The sequence below is a fragment of the Anomaloglossus baeobatrachus genome, chromosome 6 (assembly GCF_048569485.1).
Source record: "Anomaloglossus baeobatrachus isolate aAnoBae1 chromosome 6, aAnoBae1.hap1, whole genome shotgun sequence".
NCBI classification, from domain to species: Eukaryota; Metazoa; Chordata; class Amphibia; order Anura; family Aromobatidae; genus Anomaloglossus; species Anomaloglossus baeobatrachus.
Window position 1 is genome coordinate 351593505 of NC_134358.1, and position 22804 is coordinate 351616308.

The 22804-nt window shown below is 43.9% G+C and overlaps 1 protein-coding gene across 2 annotated transcripts in view; it reads right to left on the reverse strand.

Annotated features, from left to right (window-relative positions):
• The window catches only part of SLC6A19 (solute carrier family 6 member 19), a 913143-nt gene that overhangs the window by 232762 nt on the left and 657577 nt on the right, over positions 1-22804 (reverse strand). For both annotated transcript variants that reach the window (XM_075315004.1, XM_075315002.1), the window contains one exon: positions 12159-12315. In XM_075315004.1, the coding sequence (XP_075171119.1) occupies positions 12159-12315 (157 nt within the window). The remainder of the gene's footprint in view (positions 1-12158; positions 12316-22804) is intronic.

The following is a 22804-nucleotide window of genomic DNA, read 5'->3' on the forward strand; positions in this document are numbered from 1 at the left end:
GTAGTGATAATGTTCGCTGTGGCAGCGATCACACGAAATCGCATGCACGACGGGGGCGGGTGCTTTTGCGTACAATATCGCTAGCAATTGCTAGCAATATCGTAGCGTGTAAAGCCCGCTTTAGAAATGGAAGTTGAACTGCCTGAAGCTTGCTCGCCCGATGCGGATTGGGACTCACTTTGCCAGATCTAGTATAGACAAATCCAAGAATATGTTGAAGAGAATTTGAACCAGAGTAGAGAGAAGCAAGAAAAGAACTTCAACAAACAGGCAAGAGCTACTCCTTTCTCGCCAGGCGATATGGTACTAAAGAGAAAGAGAAAACTACACAATCTGGATGACCAATGGGAGAAGGAACCCTACGTGGTGCAAGCCTATAACTTTGACAATCGTAAGACTTACCATATCAGCAAGGATCAAGGAAGAACCACATCTGCCATCTCCAGGGATCACTTAAAGAAGTGTCCTGAACCCCTAAGAGTTCCAGATGAACCCCAGCCCCAACCTCAAGTAGTGGAAAGAAAGAAGAGGATTATCCATACCATTCTAGGTGATTTCCTAGAAGACTTGCCCATGCAAAATGGAGCAGTGATAGTCCCTGTTTTAACATTCCCACAACCTGTGGAGGAACCAGAACAGGGAAGGCTTACTGACACTGCACTCACCTCAACACCTAAAGTACTACCCATACCCTTACCACGAACACGTAGAGTCCTACCAGCCACACCTGTCACTGATGGAGATGAACTCGTAGGAGACATTGCCACATCACAGGGGGAAGAAGAGGGTCCAGAGTTGAGGAGTTCGACTCAGGTTAACTTTGGCCAGCCCCCACTGAGATATAGAGAGTAATGGTAGCGGGATCCGGCTATCTAATTTGAATGTTGTGTGGGTTGAAGGTAGAGGGACAATGGGAATGGACTGTAGCAGGAAGGGGCTGCAGTGGAATAGGCTGAGCCACTGACTACCGCTACAACCGGTAGCGTTTCCACGGTTCTCTTAATAAAAATGAACTCTATGAGTTTTTACAATGTAACGTTTAAGTAATGTGCCTTCCCTGTGAGGGAAGTGAAATCTTTTCCAGTTAACAAAATATACCTCTGGTTGTCCTGTAGCTTGGGGACGAGCTACGTTTAACCAAGGGGGATGTGACGCCCCTGGACTAGTCAGGTCGTCACAGGGTACTGCATGCTCTTTATTTCCCAGTGCAGGACTCAACCCCTCTTGGTTCCGGGTTCCCAACTTGCAGCACTGCCTCCATCAGCATCCAAAAATCCTAATCACACCTCACACCACACCCTGTCAGGCACACCAGTGGGCTGCTAAGCTGGAATAGGGCCGCCCACCTAGGGGTCAGGTAGACAGGTGGGAGATAATAAATGAGTTGAGTGGTAGCCCTCGAGCAGTGAGGAGCTAGGAGGGAGCGTGTGGCTCCTGGGGAGGAGAAGATTGCGTTGCAGACAGTGGTCTGGACCTGGAGGAGTCAGAGACCCGGTCGCGGGATATTGGGACTGGGTACCTGGACTTAGTCTAGGAGGACAGTCGGTAGCTCAAGTACAATAGCTGGTCTGGGACCGAAACCACGTCGGGGTACTGGACCCTAGGTCGAGGAGAGGCTTCAAGCAACCTGGCAATTAACCTGCGGAGGATAGGGCCTTTATGGACTGTCCTCACGAAGTTCAGAGATTGGGGGCACTAGCACAACGAGGGGGATAGGGATTTCCAACCAAAACAGCCCACTGAAATCCCAAGCATGAGCTTCTGAGAGCACACCTCCTTCACACCAAAAAGTGGCGAGCGGGGCCCAGATAGCTTCAAGCTTACGGGCCACTTGGACACTACTAAAATTTGTGCATGGAGGCAGGCTCCGGACCATCAGGCAGCACTATAGGGGACTGAGACCCGGATGAGCTGCCCCAAGAGGGCAGCAGCACCCAGAGACTTGGTTTACTATGTTGTCAGCGTCTGCTTTCCTTCTGAGTGAGTACCTGATCACCACCCTGCTCCCAGCGAGCCTGCGCTCCCCTTCAATCCATCCCACCATTCAGAATCCCGGGGCCTTCCCTACCCGTGGTAGGTAACGTCATCTGGCTGCCCCATTCCATCACCCCAGGTACTCCCAACAGCAGCGGCGGTACTCCCTATTACCGCACACCACAGGTGGCGTCACAAACTATTTTATCCCCTGTAAATAATGCCCCATAACATTTTAGAGTGACCCCAAGCCCCCAGGTCTCGGGACCCTCGAGCCACGAGGAGCGACACCCAGATCCAAGCGGTTCTACTGCTGCTGGGGCGGTACACCTGCACTTCCCTGAACTCCTTTTCCCCCACCATCAGGTCCAGATACAGGTCAGATGTCACACTATTCTTGACTCTCAGGACCCTGAAGCCCTTTGCACTTGTCACGCTCCCCGGGTCCCCTCCTCTGCTCCCCGGCTCACCTGCCACGCTCCCCGGCTCCCCTGCGTCTCTCCCCGGTCTCCAGCCTCCTGTGCCTCCGCTTCCCAGGCGTCCTGGTCCCCGCTCCTGGCGCTCGTCGGCTTCTCAGCCCCAGCCCGGCTCTGCTGCTTCCTCCTCACCGCTCCCTGCCCTGCCTTCTGGCACCCGGGCCTCGCGCATGCGCATTAGGGCGCGCGCGGTCATTGACCCTTTCTTAAAGGGCCAGCGTCCATTAACAGGAAATTGGTCTCACAGGTACAGGGTATAAAGGGGTTAAGTGTCCAAGTGGGCGGGGCCTGTTCTTCGTGTTTCCTAAGCTAGGAGTCAGGTCTCCTTGTGTTCCTGTGAGATACTCACCACTCTCTCTTCTAGAGCCGATCCTGCCTCGTCATCCGGTCCTGCCGAATCCCGAGCCCCGAACGCTGCCTATCTGCCATCCTGATAGTCCGTTTCATCTCTGATCCCTGCGGTGACCCGTCATCTCGCTCCATCGGTTCCGGACTACGCCTGACAACATCTCGGCTTCCGAACCGGAGCTCCGTCACCCGGACTACCATCAGTGACTCCGTGGTCCCAGGGACTTCTCCATTCTACTCTTGTGCACGGACTGTCCTGCTACCAGTAGTGCTCCAGCTACCGGACCCCTTACCATCATCAAGGAGTTCGGCCCAGTGGATCCACCTCCTGGGTCTGCCCGTCCACCTGGCCCTAACAGCACTGCAGTGAAGGGAGGGACATTCTATCACAGATATGAAATAAGAAACAGGACAGAAGTTCTCCAGTATTCACATGAAACAATCATATCCCCCAGGGAAGTGAGGAGTCTTCTGCCCTGCCCTCCCCAAGGAAGTGATGAGTTTTCTGCCCTGCCCTCCACTCACCAGAAGCACAGCCACGAGTGTGTGTGCAGAACTGCCATCCTCACACTCTACTGTCTGGTAGCGGTACATGTCACTGATCCGCAGATGAGATTGGAGGCGCACAGCTTCCTCTTCAGGCAGCCTTCAATCTCCTTTTAGATTCCTGGGTGAGAGCAATGCACATTTTGATTGGTAAAGCCGTCCACAGCAGCCCCCTGCTGATTGCTGTTTCACCTACCGTATCAGCGCTTTGTTTTCATTTTCCTGCTCTCTCACTGCAGCCTCATCTCTGTGCCCTTGCAACACCCTGCCCCTCTAGCAAATGCCGGATTTACTAATTGCCTTATCCTGCACTACTGCAGAGCAGAGGCTACAGGTGGGCCCCTATGACCTCAGGGCCCAGGACAGCTGCCCCCTCTGCCCCCCCTGGTAGCTATGCTACTGAGTCTAGACCATTAGTTAGTAGCAAGACAGCAAATAGTAAGAATGACACTTACTTACAGGAGAGCGGTGCCTCTATTCTGCCTAGTTCAGGTTTATATTCCCCCCACAATAGACTAGACCTCCATGATGTGTTGTGAAAGGAACTATGTCAAACTATGTTGAGAAGAAGCAGCAGAGTATATAGACAGGACAGATTGCTATCACAGGGGCTGCATTTTGGGAGGTGAAACATTTTTATACCTGTTAAAAAATAAAAATAAAGTTTTACGCCACAGAATGATGTTTTATCTCATAGAAAAAAAATCAACTATAAAACCAAGTTGTCTTTTCTATATACTCTCTTTTGTCTCCTCCCCTGCCCAGGAGCTGGGGTAAGTAGAGTTGAGTGCGGTTCGTGGTTCGTGGTTCTCCAGTTTGCGGTTTGAGTGATTTTTGGGGGTGTTCTAGATCGAACTAGAACTCAAGCTTTTTGCTAAAAGCTCGACAGTTCGAGTTATGTTCGAGAACGGTTCGATCACCAAAAGCAGGGCTTTTTCCAGCTACAGTGTGCAGGGAGCCATCGCTGGCAGCCTGCAGTAAGCTGGTAACCAAGATAAATATCGGGTATCCAAGCAAAGCGCTTTGGTTAGTAACCCGATATTTACCCTGTTTAAATGTGCAGGGAGCCGATACTTCCCCGCTCCGCCCCCTCCTGCACTCAGCATGTACACACACACACACTCACACTCACCTGTCCCCAGCCATGCAGTCCCCGGCACTGACGTCCTCAGCGCCACATGGCCCCGCTAGGCTCCATCCACTTCGCACTCCACCGCCTGCACACATGGCTTTGCTAGGCTCCACCCACCTCGCACTCTGCACACATTACCCCGCTTGGCTCCACCCACCTGGCACTCCACACACATTACCCCGCTTAGCTTCACCCACCTGGAACTCCACACACATTACCCCGCTTGGCTCCACCCACCTGGCACTCCGCACACATTACCCTGCTTCGCTCCACCCACCTGGCACTCTGCACACATTACCCTGCTTGGCTCCACCGACCTGGCACTCCGCACACATTACCCCGCTTAGCTCCACCCACCTCGCACTTGGCACACATGGCCCCGCTCGGCTTACCTGCGGTGATGAAGTCCCTCCCTCCCGACCTCAGCGCTATCCCTGTCCTCCATGGCCGCCGCTTCACATCTCATCTCGCTGCGGAGCTGAGACTGTCACTAGCTGTGACGTCCCAGTCTCCTGAGATACTTGGCTGTGAAGGCGGCGGTCATTGAAGTCAGTGAGAGCTGTGCTATCAGCAGTGCAGGAGATCATCACCGCAGGTAATGTACCTCGCTCCTGACAGCAGCACTTGTCATGCCCTGCAGTGACCTGGGCTGACTTATTGATGTTAGCTCAGGTCACTGCATTGCTCTCCCAGCCAATGGGGAACATTCTGTTCTTCATGGACTGGGACAGTGACTATGGTATGGATCATCATGGGAACCCCTTGGATTACAGCAGACCTGGATTTGTTTTTCTTTCTAATAAATTGGTGAAAGGGGGAATGCTTTGGGGAGTGTTTTTTCAAATAAAAATGTGTTTGTCGTCTATTTTTTTTTTATTACTGACTGGGTTGGTGATGTCGGGTATCTGATAGATGCCTGACCTCACAAACCCCAGGGCTTGATGCTAGGTGACATTACACATCTGGTATTAACCCCATATATTACCCCGTTTGCCACCGCAGCAGGGCACAGGATGAGCTGGGGCAAAGCACCAGGATTGGCGCATCTAATGGATGCGCCACTTCTGGGGCGGCTGCGGCCTGCTATTTTTAGGCTGGGGAGAGTCCAATAACCATGGACCTCCCTAGTATGAGAATATCAGACCGCAGCTGTCCGCTTTAGCTTGGCTGGTAATCCAATTTTGGGGGACCCCAACGTGTTTTTTTTTTAATTATTTATTTAATTTAAAATAACAGCGTGGGGTGCCCTCAGTTTTGGATTACCAGCCAAGGTGAAGCTGCCAGCTGTGGTCTGCAGGCTGCAGATGTCTGCTTTACCCCAGCTGGCTACAAAAATAGGGGGAACCCCACGTCATTTTTTTTTAAATTTATTTATTATTTTGGTAAATACAAGGCTAAGCCACATGAAAGGCATCAAAGGGTGCAAAATTACAAAATGCAGGAGAGTGGGATATTATGTGTCTTTCTGCCATTATAATGACAGAAAAGACTGATATGAAGTGTACAAATTTATGTATTTTCCCTCCTTCAGGTTTTTGGCAGTACGCCAAAAAAAACGGAAGGCGCACGGATGACAAACAGATGACATACGGACCGTATACGTGTCATGCTACCAATGCCTTGGCACTGCTCCTTACCCACTGATCCGGTCGCACCTGCACAGCACCGCTCCTTACCCACTGATCCGGTCCACGTGTCCACCGGTCACGGCTGCCACTCCCACTCGTGCTTTCCTGTGTCCTGTCCCCAGTCTCATATGTATGACTCACCTGGTCTTATGGGCCCAGCAGGATATGACATGAGGCTGTGCTGGGTATATAAGACTGGCCTTGCCATGTGGACGGGGCCTGATTAAAGTGTCTTGTAAGCCTCGTCTTGAAAGATAGGTGCTCAGGTCTCCCTTGTGCCGTGTCCTGTGATCAATACTATTGCCTGACATTCCTTTCCGGCACCTGTGCCAGATTCCTGCACTGTCTCCAGGAACTCTGAAGCCCTAGTTACTGTTCTACCCGTCCCCTGTGGGACGCAGTCCCTGCCACGCTAGTGCTCCGGCTACCATGCACCCAGGCCTCCGGTGGGGTGCACGGCCCAGTGGATCCACCACCCGGACCTAACAATACGGAAAGGAAACGAATGCCACACTGATGCACCCGTGAAAAAAACAGACCGTTTTTTGCGGACCGCAAAAACGGATCGGTTGTGTGAATGTAGCCTTATTCTGATCTGCGATTTATAAACAGCAGACAGAAATAAGTGAACAGTGCCACCCAGCGTCAGAAAATCTCTGGGGTTTTAGGGGTAGCTGAGACCCTGGAGATCATGATTCAGGACGGTTTTTCCGATCCCCGCCCACATGATCACCGGTATACACCGTATACCGGTGATCACGTTACAGTAAATGACAGCGCCGGTAAAAAAATTAGTTATCTCCCATCTGGCATGAACAAACATGTCAGATGGGAGATAAATCTCCTCCCTGGTCCCCTCTGGTCCCCCGGTGTCGCCAAAGTGCCCCCCCGACCCCCTACCGGAAATCCAAGATGGCCACGCACATAGCAGCGCGCTGGCCGCATTCACCCTACTCCTCTGATTTCTGTCACATGTGCCATGACACATGCGACAGAAAACTCCTCCCCAGGCCCTGCCAGGTCACCCCCTATAACCCCACCGGTGTTCCCCGGTGCCCCACGGTACCTGTGCAGCGTTGATCCCCCGCGGCCCCCTCCTTCACAATAGACGCTGCCGCATGCACAGAGCGGCTGTCAGCTCAGCTTCCTGTGTTCAGACACAGTGAGTGGTGGTAACCATGCATCTGTAAGCTACTGCAATGCCCTGCTCGTGAGGTAAGGAACATAGTTGATCAGGAGAGCTATACTACATTTACAAATGGAGGGATTTGCTATTTCTGTTGCCCTGCTGAACGACTACCAAACATGAGAGTCCGTTATACGCCACAAGGAAACATGTCTAAATAGCGAGCTCTGTTTAGTATTTATTCAGCTGGATAACTGGACTTAAAGGGGTATTCCATCTCCAAGATCCCATCCCCAAAATATAATAGGTGGAATAGCAATAATATCAGCAAATACCAATATTTGGAAATGTAGAATAGTTCTCCTGATTAGGCATGCCCTTACCTCATGAGCAGGGTTTATTTTTTTCCTTACAATAAATTGGTGAAAGAGGGAATGTTTTGGGGAGTGTTTTTTCAAATACATTTTTTTTCGTCTATTTGTTTTGTTAGTACTGACAGTTTGTGATGTCGGGTATCTGATAGACGCCATGACATCACAAACTGCTGGGCTTGATGTCAGGTGACCTTACAGCTAGTATCAACCCCATTTATTACCCCGTTTGCCACTGCACCAGGGCACGGGATAAGCTGGGCTGAAGCGCCAGGAGTGGCGCATCTAGTGCATGCGCCACTTCTGGGGCGCCTGCGGCCTGCTATTTTTAGGCTGTGAAGGGCCAATAACTATGGACCTTCCCACCCTGAGAATACCAGACCACAGCTGTCCGCTTTATCTTGGCTGGTGATCCAATTTGGAGGGGACCCTACTTTTTTTTGTAGTTATTAAAATTTCTAAAATAATTATAAAAAAGAGCCTGGGGTGACCTACACATTGGATCCCCAACCACGGTAAAGCTGCCAGCTGTGGTTTTCAGAATACAGCCGTCTGCTTTACCCTAGCTGGCTATCAAAAATGGGGGGATCCAACGTCATTTTTTTTTTAACTATTTTTTTAAATAAAAAAAATTTATGGGCTTCCCTTGTATTTTGATTACCAGCCAAGGTAACGCCAGGCAGATGGGGGTGGCAACCCATAGCTTTCTGCTTTATCTGCACTGAGAATCAAAAATACTGTGGAGCGCTACGTCATTTTTTTTAAAGATTTATTTTTACAGCACTGTGATGTCCAGCAATCAAAATACAGGGAAGCCCATTTTGTTTTTAGTTATTTAAATAAATAATTAAAAAAAATATATATGGGCTCCCGCTGCATTTTTTGTATTGCTAACTAAGGGTAATCCAAGCAGCTACTGGCTGCTAACCGCCACTGCTTGGTGTTACCTTCACTGACAATGGAAAAGCCAGGGAAGCATTTTTTATTTTTTTGCCAAAAAAACTAAAAAATTACGTGAGCTTCGCCATATTTTTGTATGCTAGCCAGGTACAGCAGGCAGGTACGGCTGCCCCCAACCCTCAGCTGCCTATTTGTACCCGGCTGGGAACTACAAATATAGGGAAGCCCTTTTTTTAATTATTTCATGAATTTCATGAAATCATTAAAAAAAAAAAACGACTTGGGCTTCGCCACATTTTTGTATCAGCCGGGTACAACTAGGCAGCTGGGAATTGGAATCCGCAGCACAGGTTAGCCCGAGGTTTCTGGGCGCCTCTGCTGCGAATTGCAATCCGCAGCTGCCCCAGAAAATGGCACTTTCATAGAAGCGCCATCATCTGGCGCTGTATCAAACTCTTCCAGCAGCGATGAAGCCGGGTGGCTTGCTGGGTAATCAGGAGTTAATACCAGCTTTGTTTTACTAGCTAGTATTAAGTCAGAGATTCTTAATGTCAGGCAAGTTTGACCCAGCCATTAAGAATCTCTAATAAAGGGTTAAAAAAAGTTACCACACAGAGAAAAAATACTTTAATAGAAATAAATACAGAGACACACTTAGAGACTCCATGTTTATTACTCCCTCTTATCCCTCCACGATCCATGGTCTTCTGTCTTTCTCCTTCAGCTCATGCAGCTCTGCTACATGAGCAGCACAGCATGGGAGAAAGACGCTGCTGCTCCCTGTGCAGTCTTCACTCCGTGAGTGATCAGTGCTGCTGGCTGTTAGCGGTAACGTTACCGCTGACAGATGGGTTGCCATAGCAACGGTGCTCCGATCATGTGATTCCCGGTGCCGCTGTTAGCGGTGACGTCACCGCTAACATGCGCGTTGCTATGGCAACGGTGATCTCAGTTATTGACCAGCTGTGTCAGCCGGTCCCTAACGGAACGGGGAAGTAGAACGGGGAGTCAACTTGTGCCAGAGCATCTAGCCGATACACGGTGATACACAAACGTGCACCATGTACCGGAGAGTGCAATGACAGTACCTAGGACAGGACATGACGTCAAAGCCATGTGACCAGTCTGTAGCCAATGAGATAATAGACACGTGACTGGTCACATGGCTATTTTGATGTCACGATATGTCCTGCATCACTGCTGGTTACCGGGAGGACGCAGCGATTACCGATGGAAAAGCGGCGGGAGACAGAGTGCAGGACACATCGCGGGCACCGGTAAGTGTTATGGCAATGTTTATTAACTGCATGTGTACATTTATAATGTGTTGTTATGTGTTTGTGATTGCCTCCCATTGTTTCCTATGGAGTTTGAGTGGTTCGCTGAACCGGTTCGCTGAACCGAAGTCGAACGCGACCTCCATTCGGTGAACCATCTCTAGTGGTAAGTACAGACCATGTTTCTGCACAGTCAGATGGATACACAGTACATAGCAGGCGACATTTATAAATTTATCTCAGCATGGGAATATTTTTTTAAAAACACCCAACTGTAGAAATTGTTTTTACTCCAAAGATCTAATGATTAAAATGTACTTTGTCTATGGGACAACCCGTTTAAGGTTAACTTCTCATGATGAATGTTTAGTGCATTTTTGATAATGTGAAACATATCACAGTTTATAAAAATCTCATGGCCACTGTGCTTTTGTACACTATGTAAACTGATCTGTGGTGCATTCTTGAAATCAGCAGCATGTCAGTTTATCTTGCAATAAATATGTGTCTTATGGGGAAGATAACATATATGCATTTTTATTGCATTTCTGCAGTGAAAACCCATATAATCCACATATGACTTTATTAATAACATTTATACAAGCTAAGTAAAGTGAAGTATCCAAAAATAGTCAGTTTTATTTAACACACCAAAAAGAGACATAAACTGCAGCTTAAAAAACACCAAAAAAGTGCATTAAAAAATGCATTGAAAACACTATGAAAAAAATGGAAGTAAACTAATTTTGCTAATTATTTTAAGGCTGCTTTACACACAGGGACATCGCTAGCGAAAGCACCCGCCCCCGTTGTTTGTGCGTCACAGGCAAATTGCTGCCCGTGGCGCACAATATCGCTAGTACCCGTCACACATACTTACCTCCCTAACGACGTCGCTGTGGCCGGCGAACTGCCTCTTTTCTAAGGGGGCAGTTAGTGCGCCGTCACAGCGACGTCACACGGCAGGCGTCCAATTGAAGCGGGGGGCGAAGAGCAGCAGCAGGAAGGTCACGCCCACCTCGTTGCCGGAGGCCGCAGGTACGGTGTTGTTCGTCGTTCCCGGGGTGTCACACGTAGCGATGTGTGCTGCCTCAAGAACGACTAACAACCTGCGTCCAGCACCATCAATGATATTTGGGATTTGAACGACGTGTCAACGATCAACGATAAGGTGAGTATTTTTGATCATTGGCGGTCGCTCGTACGTGTCACATGCAACGACTTTGCTAACGAGGCTGGATGTGCGTCACAAATTCCGTGACCCCAACAACATCTCATTAGCGAGGTTGTTGAGTGTAAAGCGGCCTTTAGAAAATGCGCTGACCCAATTTTCTAGCTACCAAAATTTCACCTTTGTCAAAGCTGCTCGGTTCTTTATGTCTGACCAAATTACCTGATTGAACCATTTTTTAATTTCACCACCAGAGTGGTTTTAATAATATAAGTTTGCTGTGGAGACTGATATACACAGGTAGCGATCTTCTGCTGTTCCCGATGCCGCTCTGGTCATCTTCTATATGACAACCAATTTTGTGACTGGCCATATCATACCAGTGTGCCGGGTAGACCAGAATTTACTTCTCAATGTAACTCTGTGAGACTCTGAATGAGGCACTTATAGTCTTACAGTAAGAGTGCGCTCAGATGAGTGTGAAAAACAGACGAGTGCAATGCGAGAAAATCTCGCATTGCACTCTGACCAATGCTAGTCAATGAGGGAGAGCAGTTGGTCAGATTTTCTTGCATCCAGATTCTGGATGCGAGAAAAATGGCAGCATGCTGTGATTTTCTGCTAGAGCCGTATCCCTTGCACCCATACAAGTCTATGGGTGCGAGAGATACATCGGACTGCACTCAGATGTTATCCCAGTGCAGTGCGATATACGCACAGGCTGACAATGGAGGAGATGGGGGGATTAACCCCTCCCTCTCCTCCGCAGCCCGCGCCCTCAGCTTCACAGTCGCATGACACTCTGCTCACGCTCGCAGCAGAGCCTAAGCCGGGGGTCATTAGTATATCGCATCCGATGCTCTCGCATCGGATGCCATACACTCGTGTTAGTCCAGCCTAAGAGAGATAGTAACTTCTAGCAGTAATTTCCAGCCAATCAGAGCTGCGGTCACAAGGTGGTGTAGAGAGACTGCAGCGGCAGCGGAAACAGTAGAAGATAGTATATTTTACTTTACACAAGGTACATAAATTACTAATACCACTGTGATGGTAAAATAAACAAAACATGGAATGGTACTTTTTCTAGGTCAGATTTTTGGATGTCCTGGTTATGGAACATGGAACAATGAGACATTTGGGATAACATTCACATTAAAGTTTTGCAAATTTTGAAGGCATTTCAGCTTTACAAATGAACAAATATCCTACCTCAGACAAAAGTTTATCTAAGTCACATGTGGGAAGATCAAGGGATGCAATCACAGTTGGGTCAGTCTGATTAAAATATGTCAGCATGTCCTTATAGTTATCCTGAGTTATATTTCCCTCTGGCCAATCAAAGGTATTGGTAAGTGCCAAGATGTTGCTGAAACACACAAAAAAAAGGCTATTAGAAAATATAGTAAATTATATTACATACAAAATTTGCTTTTTTATTTTGCAAAATGCTAATTTGCCTATTGTACTAGCTACAGCTATAGGGATTTGTCATGTTAAAAATCACTGTTACCCTATATATTTGTGGTTCATCTGCAGATTAATCTCTTCACCCTCCAGCCTGTTTTCCCCTTCCTGATTAGAGGTAAATTTTTTTTAATATTGACCAATGTCCCTTTATGGGGTAATAACTCTGAAATGCTTCAACAGACCCCAATAATTCTGAGATTGTTTTTTAGAGACATATTCTACATCATGATAATTGTAAATTTTTGGTGATATGATTTGCATTTATTTATAAAAATATCAAAAATTAATAAAGTGAAAATTTTGCAGTTTTTAAACTTCAAATTTGTATGCCTTTTAAACCTGATAGCCACACACAAAATTATTAATAAATTACGGTACATGTAGTATATGTCTATTTTACATCACCACCAGCTTTGAAATAGATTATTTTTTTTAAGAAGTAATAACGGTTAAAAGTTTAACAGCAATTTTCTTATTTTTCCAACAAATTTTGCAAATTCATTTTTTTTAAGAATCACATCACATTTGGAGTGACCTTAAAAGGCTTATGTGACAGAAAATACCCAGAATTTACATCAATTTAAAAACTAAACCCTTCAAGGTGCTCACACCCACATTCAAAAAGTTTATTAACCCTTCAGGTGCTTCACAGGAATTGTACGAGGAAAAAAATTAAAACTGTAATTTTTCCCATAAAAATGTTTCTTTAGCTCATAATTTTTAATTTTCACAAGAGTAACAGGAGAAATGCATAATAAAATTTGTTGTGCAATTTCTACTCTGTATGCCAATACCCCAAATGTGGTAGAAAATTACTGTTTAGGCGTACAAAAGGGATCAGAGGGGAAAAAGTACTATTAGACTTTTGGAGCGCAAAAGTGGCTGAAACAGAGAGTGAATGCAATGTCGCATTTGCAATGCCCCTAATGTAACTAAACAGTGAAAAAAAACACAACTGGCCCCATTTTGAAAACTGCACCCCTAAAGGAATTTATTTAGAGATATGGTGAGAACCTTGAACCCGCAAATGCTTCATAGACTTTTTAACGTTGAGACTAGGGATGATCGAATACTCTATTATTTGATTCAACGAATATCCGACGAACACCTCGCCGCTATTTGAGTATTTGCGAATATTCGACCCCCAATGTAAGTCTATGGGAAACCAGAATAATTTTATGTCGAACCTGTCCGTGACCTGTGGTGACTGAGGAAAAGGCTGAAATGTATAGGAAAAGGCTGAAACAGTATGGGCAAAGCCTGTAGAAGGTGCCTGACTGCATTTCTAGTGTCTTTGAATAATGTGGTCAGAGCAGCACGCGGCATTTACGTAGTCACCAGAACAGCTCTCAAACCAAAGTAAAAGAGGAGAAATTGCTAAGAAACAGTTTCTAGTGCCTAATAATAATATGTAATAACTAATATCTAATAACTGTAATAACATGTCAAATCAAGCCCAACCTCCAAAAAAAACTTCAGCATATGTTCACACGTTTTGTTTTTTACATTTTTCCTTCTTTTTCGATTAGAAAGGGCTGTAACTTATACATTATATTGGTGTCTGTCTCACACCTCTTTTTTAGGACATATTTGACAGCACTTTAAAAGGTCAGCTACAATGTGTTCGTTGGGATATTGACCTTGCCCTCCTCCTTCTCCACCAGTACCACCGACTCCAGTGGCCCTCTACTCAAATGTAGCAAGGGCCACTGGCTGTCCTCAAATCTCAGAATTCTTAGGTCTCTCAGGTGGGTCCTATAACATACATTGGGGAGGGATGGCAGTCATTTGTAGTTTTCTGCGTCCCCTATATCATTAGTGTGAAAGTTGGAATACGTACTCCATAACACTTTGAAGTGCTATTGCCAATGTGGCTATTTGGGTGTTGGCCTTGCCCTCCTCCTCCACCACCAACACCACTGGCTCCAGTGGTCCTCTATTTAAATTCTATTCAAGTGATTCAGAAATGTATGTTTTATGGACAAACGAACGCCATGCTGGGACATCGAAGCTGATGTCGATGATGATTGCATCTGACCAAAAGCAGGTTGGGAGCAGGAGGCATCATCGCTTGCTTCCTAGACTGCAGTTTGTGAAGCATGCAGCACCGTGAAAGTGGTGGTTGTTTCACTCTGGAACTCAGGCTTTATTCTACCAGCTAACACTGAGGATTTAAAAAAAAAAAATCAGTTTACCCTGGGGTAAATGATTCAAACACCATGTAGCACAGCATCAGAATGTACTTCCCATAGCTCTCAACAGCTTTTTTTTAAAAAAAAATGGTAGTATAAGCAACAGGGCATAACATGCCAAGGAGTTTAATAAATTCAGCTCCCCCAGTGGATAATGGTTCAGACACCATGGAGCACAGTATCACAAGGTACTCCCAACAGCTCCCAACAGCTTATTTTTAAAAAAAATTGTAGGATGTGCAACAGAACATAACATGCCAAGAAGTTTAATAAATTCAGTTTCCAACACCGCCAAAAGGTCGCGGAAAGCCTCTGTTCCCACAAGCCGATATGGCAAAATCTCAAAGGCTATCAATCGTGCAATGCGTGCAGTTATGGTTTCTGCCCTTCAGTGTGTAACGGGGTATTTTCGCATCTTTTCAAAGGTCTGTGGTATGGACAACTGAATGGAATGCTGGAACACCGAAGCGGATGTGGTCGTTGATGATTGAGTTTGGCCAACATCAGGTTGGGAGAAGGAGGCATCAGCGCCACCTTCTTGCACATCAGTTTGTGAAGCAGGTAGCCCAGGGGAAGTGGCCACGTTTTGAGTCTGGAAACCGTGTTTTTCACCTAGAGCTGTGTGCTTGGCTAACATAGGGTTTCTCATGCTGGAGGTACCCAAGCTGGAAGTACAGTCAGGGCCAGAAATATTTGGACAGTGACACAAGTTTTGTTATTTTAGGTGTTTACAAAAACATGTTCAGAAATACAATTATATATAAAATATGGGCTTAAAGTGCACACTCCCAGCTGCAATATGAGAGTTTTCACATCCAAATCGGAGAAAGGGTTTAGGAATCATAGCTCTGTAATGCATAGCCTCCTCTTTTTCAAGGGACCAAAAGTAATTGGACAAGGGACTCTAAGGGCTGCAATTAACTCTGAAGGCGTCTCCCTCGTTAACCTGTAATCAATGAAGTAGTTAAAAGGTCTGGGGTTGATTACAGGTGTGTGGTTTTGCATTTGGAAGCTGTTGCTGTGACCAGACAACATGCGGTCTAAGGAACTCTCAATTGAGGTGAAGCAGAACATCCTGAGGCTGAAAAAAAAGAAAAAATCCATCAGAGAGATAGCAGACATGCTTGGAGTAGCAAAATCAACAGTCGGGTACATTCTGAGAAAAAAGGAATTGACTGGTGAGCTTGGGAACTCAAAAAGGCCTGGGCGTCCACGGATGACAACAGTGGTGGATGATCGCCGCATACTTTCTTTGGTGAAGAAGAACCCGTTCACAACATCAACTGAAGTCCAGAACACTCTCAGTGAAGTAGGTGTATCTGTCTCTAAGTCAACAGTAAAGAGAAGACTCCATGAAAGTAAATACAAAGGGTTCACATCTAGATGCAAACCATTCATCAATTCCAAAAATAGACAGGCCAGAGTTACATTTGCTGAAAAACACCTCATGAAGCCAGCTCAGTTCTGGAAAAGTATTCTATGGACAGATGAGACCAAGATCAACCTGTACCAGAATGATGGGAAGAAAAAAGTTTGGAGAAGAAAGGGAACGGCACATGATCCAAGGCACACCACATCCTCTGTAAAACATGGTGGAGGCAACGTGATGGCATGGGCATGCATGGCTTTCAATGGCACTGGGTCACTTGTGTTTATTGATGACATAACAGCAGACAAGAGTAGCCGGATGAATTCTGAAGTATACCGGGATATACTTTCAGCCCAGATTCAGCCAAATGCCGCAAAGTTGATCGGACGGCGCTTCATAGTACAGATGGACAATGACCCCAAGCATACAGCCAAAGCTACCCAGGAGTTCATGAGTGCAAAAAAGTGGAACATTCTGCAATGGCCAAGTCAATCACCAGATCTTAACCCAATTGAGCATGCATTTCACTTGCTCAAATCCAGACTTAAGACGGAAAGACCCACAAACAAGCAAGACCTGAAGGTTGCGGCTGTAAAGGCCTGGCAAATCATTAAGAAGGAGGAAACCCAGCGTTTGGTGATGTCCATGGGTTCCAAACTTAAGGCAGTGATTGCCTCCAAAGGATTCGCAACAAAATATTGAAAATAAAAATATTTTGTTTGGGTTTGGTTTATTTGTCCAATTACTTTTGACCTCCTAAAATGTGGAGTGTTTGTAAAGAAATGTGTACAATTCCTACAATTTCTATCAGATATTTTTGTTCAAACCTTCAAATTAAATGTTACAATCTGCACTTGAATTCTGTTGTAGAGGTTTAATTTCAAATCCAATGTGGTGGCATGCAGAGCCCAACTCGCGAAAATTGTGTCACTGTCCAAATATTTCTGGACCTAACTGTATTTTTGCCTCTGCTAAACTTGGTCTGACAGATTTAACAAATGGCAACCGTTTGGTCTGAAGGACTCTTGGGAAAAAACTCCCACACAATCGCACCACGGACCCTTGGACTCTGAGATGGCTGAGGTGGTGCACAGAACCTTGGACTCTGAGATGCCACAGGTGGTGGTGTCATATGTACAGTTGATTGACTTCTGGCAGTGGTCAAAACCCTATGTCTTAAGGCCTTTTTGCGGGCTATGGCAACATGCTCCTCTGCACTGCTGCTCTCGCAATCCATGCCACCCGTCCATGTTGAGTCAGTCACCTCATCATCGACCAGGTCGTCTTCAAATTCCTGAAGGTCAATATCTTCGGGAATGGAGGTTTCAGGCTGACCTGAGGGCAACTGTGTCTCATCATCCTCAAACACTTCAACCTGATTACCCAGCATGTCACGGCCAACAACATGGCTTTCTTCTGGCCTTGAATGCTCAAAGATCTGTGCATCACTGCACACCACAGCCTCACCTGCGTTGGTGGTGTTGTGCGGTGAGAAGCAAGAAAGGTCAAATGGTCCCGTAAACAGTTCCTCAGAGTAACCTGCTTTGGTGTCATCTGTTTTCTTAGAATACTGATGTTGTGAGGAAGGAGGACCAAGCTTAGGATTCGATAGGCCAGCCTCTGGGCTACTCAAGTCTGTCTGTGTGGACCCTTGGGATTAGCTACTCGACAAGTAACTGGAGTCATTTTCTGCTAGCCAACTCATTACCTGTTCGCACTGTTCAAGGCACAAGAGTGCTTTTCCATGTGGACAAGAAAATTGGGATAGCAAGGCAGAGGTAGATAAAGCAGGAACCTTTTACTTTGGCTCAATCACACTGCTTGGGCGACCACCACTGTCTCTACCACCTCGTCCACGGCCCTTACCCCCTCTATTTCCCATTTTTTTTTTGTTTATTTGAAGGTGAATACTGTAACGTGACCTTTTCAACAGGCAGTGGAACAACACTTATGCTTGGTTGTTAAACTTGTGTTAATAGTTTCTCACGATAGCTGTTTCTGTAAGTCTAAAACCAAAAGATACCTTTATTGGACAAACTGCCACTTGGAGGAGTTGACAAAGATATTGTGAATGTCTTTCATCCCCAAAAGAACACAGAACAACAGTTTTATTTTAGTATTGGTTTTTGACACTCAGACTGTGTTTTAGTAAGAGCAAGCCACTATGTAGGTTCTGTAAGATATGAAGCCCCCACAATTACACTAGGTTTCTGATAGGAAGGTACTGGCCTTGAGGCACAAGTAGTGCCATTGACTCCAAGTATTAATAAAAATTGGGTAACACTGAGACTGTGTTTTAATAAGAGCAAGCCACTATGTAGGTTCTGTAAGATAGGAAGCCCCCAAAATTACACTAGGTTGCTGATAGGAAGGTACTGGACTTGAGACTGAGGCAGAAATAGTGCCACTGACACCAAGTATTAATAAAAATTGGGTAACAATGTGACTGTGTGTTAGTGGCAGCAGGCCACTATCTAAGTTGGGTAAGATATGAAGCCCCCAGAATTAGGCTAGTTTTGTGCTATGAAGGTATTTTGCTGCAGGCAAAAGTAGTGCCACTGATACCTAGTATTAATAAAAATTTGGTAACACTCAGACTGTGAATTGAGATGGTGGCTGACAGGCAGTACACTACACCTGAACCCGTTGTTTTTACAATTTTGAGACCTTTTTTTGCAAGTTGTAATACCTATTGCTAGTATAACAGACACAAGGGATGTAGCAGTGCTGAGATTGTTGATTATTAGTAGCAGATGTCAGTACAGTTTTAAATCTCTCTTTGCCTGTGAATAAGCTCTACCTATGTCACACACTGCAGTAACAGACCATATGCACCACTAATAAGAGGATTTTTTTTTGGCCGGTTTAAAACAGGAACGGCTGTCACCTAACTAAGCAATGCACTACCACCGTCCCTATACCTTGTTCTATGATTTACACAGCTGCTAGCACACAGTGAACACTGTCTTCAGCCCTTACAAGGACTATTTTGGATTGTGCAGCAGGAACACTATGTCATAGAACGCACTGCACTGTCCCTATACCTGGTTCTATGATTTACACATCCGCTAGCAGCTAATGCTAAAATTCTTCAGCCCTTAGAAGGACTAGTATTAGTTGGATGGATAAATGCTGTCCCGCACACAGTACAGTCTAGCTAAACCGGTAGCTCAGGAATTAATGCAGGTTCACAAAATGGCGGCAGCCTTATATAACCCCTATGACGCTGTGCGGCCAAGCCGATCACAGTAACACCACAACAAAGCTGGCTGCGGCGTTACGATGAAGCAACGTCGGATGTGTTCATTGGCTGGAAAAAGGCGCCAGGAAGTCCAGAAATGAAAATGAAAGTATCGGAGCGAATACCATATTAGCCGCCGGAAACCGAATACCTCGAATACCCCATTATCCGCCGGATACCGAACAATGGCAACTATATTCACTCATCCTTAGTTGAGACGTGAAAATGAAAAAAAAAACTAACATTTCTCCCACAAAAATGTTTGGGACTCAAAATTTTAATTTTCACACAGGTAGCAGGAAAAAATGGACCATACAATTTGTTGTATCATTTCTCTTGAGTATGCAGATGCCCCATATGTGGTGGAAAAATATTGTTTGGGCCTACAGCAGGGCTCAGAAGGGAAGGAGAGTCATGTTATAGGGCAGATTTTGCTGTTATGGTTTGTGCGTGCCATATCACATTGGCAAAGTACCTGAGGTGCCAGAACAGCAGAATCTTATGATAAGTTAACACATTTAATAAACTATACCCCTCAATGAATTCATATAGGGGTGCAGTGATTATATTGACACCACAGATGTGTCACTGAAGTTGATATCATTGGGAGGTGAACAAGAATAATTGCGTTTTCTATTCCAATTTTTGGAAGGTAGAATGAACAAAAAAAATAATAATTATTTTTTTTTTATTCTATTTACCATTTAGTAAAATTGATAAGACAGCTTTATTCTTTGTATCAGTATAGTTACAGTGATACCACATTTATGTGGTTTTATGTTTTTTCCGCTTTTACAATAAAATCAATTTTATTAAAAAAAATATTATTTTTGCATCGCTTTATTCTGAAAGCTGTAGGTGTTTTTTCTCTGCTCACTAGCTACTAGGGCCTTATTTTTTGATGGACAAGATCATATTTCCTGCTATATCATTTTTATTTATATTTGACTATTTAATCGGGTTTTATTCCTTTCTTTTGAAATTATAATTATTAAAATATATCAAAAATTAAAAAATCCTATCAAACGTCTATATCTGATTATTAATTAATGAGTATGTTCAATGCTTAAGTTCAAACAGTCTGGATTTAATGTGACCATTTTAAATATCCTGTATGATTCCCTATTAATTAGCCTCTTATAATGATCTGGTATACCAGTTGGGATTTGTTCCAATATTGTAAGCCGTAATCCATCCGGATTTTTTTGATGAGTCAAAAAATAATGCTTTGATATACTATGTTCTAAAATACCCTGTCTAATATTGTGTCAGTGCTTATTAAGTCTGTTATGCATATATTGTATTGTTCGACCAATGTATTGAATGCCACAAATGCATTCCAATAAATAATTACATATGATGACTTGCAATCCAAGTATTGTTTAATAGGGAATATTTCGCCCGTTATAATCAATTTAAAGTTGGTTCTTCCATGTGATATGGCTTTACAACATAAACATTTATGACCGCCACAATGATAAATCCCCTTTTTTAAGTGTTGTTCATCCAGTTGGCCTACTCTACATAGTGAATCAGACGGGATGCGACTTGGCTCCACCATGTTTTTTAAATTTTTATTACGTCTAAAAATAATCCTTGGGTCCTTTGATAAATGATCACCTAAAATCAGGTCACTTTTTAAAATATACCAATATTTTTGGATTAGCCTTTGTATACCCCTAAAGGAACTGCTAAAAGTAGTAATAAAAGTAGTAATAAAACTCTGTTTGAATTCAAGATTATCGCTTTCTTTTTTTTCTAATTAGAACTTCATGGTCTTTTTTGCGATTATCTTCAATTTTCAATATGCAATCCTTTGGCATATTGGATTCAGGTCACATTGTCTTTTATCGGAGATTGATCAATGACCTCTTTCTTATTTGGGGGGGTCATTGGAGGCGCTAAAAATCTTTACCGACAATCTTAATCGTAACCCATGAAGTATTACATTCACTGCAACTTATTCTAAGGAAAATATTCAATTCTTGGATTTGAATTTATCAATTAATAATGAAGGTCTAATTAAAACTTCAACATTTTTTAAAAAGTTGATGTAAACAGCTATCTAGAATTTAAAAGTGGTCATTTGCCAAACTGGATAAAAAAATATCCCCTATGGTCAGTATTGGTGCATTCGCAAGAATTGTAGTAAAGAACTAGATTTTTTACTTGAATCCAATATTCTCAGACAAAGGTTTCAGGAAAAGTGTTATCCAAGGGGTCTGATTAAAAATGCCTTTAATAAAACCAGGATGATATGCCAAAATGATTGCCTATTGAAAATATAAGATAATCGCAAAAAAGACCATGACGTTCTAATTAGAAAAAAAGAAAGTGATAATCTTGAATTCAAACAGATTTTTATTACTACTTTTAATAGTTCCTTTAGGGGTATAACAAAGGCTAATCCAAAAATATTGGTATATTTTAAAAAGTGACCCAATTTTAGCTGATCATTTATCAAAGGACCCAAGGATTATTTTTAGACGTAATAAAAATTTAAAAAACATGGTGGCGCCAAGTCGCATCCCGTCTGATTCACTATGTAGAGTAGGCCAACTGGATGAACACTTTAAAAAGGGGGTTTATCGCTGTAGCGGTCATAAATGTTTATGTTGTAAGGCCATATCACATGGAAGAACCAACTTTAAATCGATTATAACGGACGAAATATTCCCTATTAAACAATACTTGGATTGCAAATCATCATATGTAATCTATTTATTGGAATGCAGTTGTGGCATTCAATACAATGGTCGAACAATACAATCTATGCATAACACACTTAATAAGCACCAACACAATATTAGACAAGGTCTTTTAGAACATAGTGCATCAAATCATTATTTTTTGACTCATCAAAAAAACGGATGGGTTGCGGCTTACAATATTGGAACAAATCCCGACTGGTAGGAATTATACTGGATATTTAAAATGGCCACATTAAATCCAGAGGGTTTGAACATAAGCATTGAACATACTCATTAATTATTAATAATCAGATATAGAAGTTTGATTTTAAAATTTTTATACATTTTAATAAATTATAATTCTTAATTTATTGAATGATATATTCTAGTAATTCATGTAATGGGGATCTAAAGATATAGGAATCATTTATATTTATTAATTGTATTTTTCCTGTTAATAAGATTGTATACATCGGCCCTTATTTCCTTATGAAGATTATTGGTAAGTAATGGTTCTTTCCTTATATGATGTTTTTTATGAAGTTTTTTATGGTGTTTTTTACGAAGTTTTATGTATTTATATATATTTACTTGCTTATTCCAGATAATATCACATGGTATAAATTATTTTTCTAAGTATTTGTATTATAGATCACCTTGAATCCAAATGATTTAATCTTTTTTTATGAATTTTTTGAACTTTATCTATGCTGACCGAATAATTGTTTTTCTATTGTTCCAAGTGTTTTAATTGTGTTAATTATGATTGTCTTTATAAGGTGTATCAAACACTGTCTAATTAGCACCTGATTAGCAACCTATTTATTCATATACTCTTGCAACACAGGTATCAGCCTGTGTGAGGCCTCCGAAACACATCCATGAAAATGCACGCA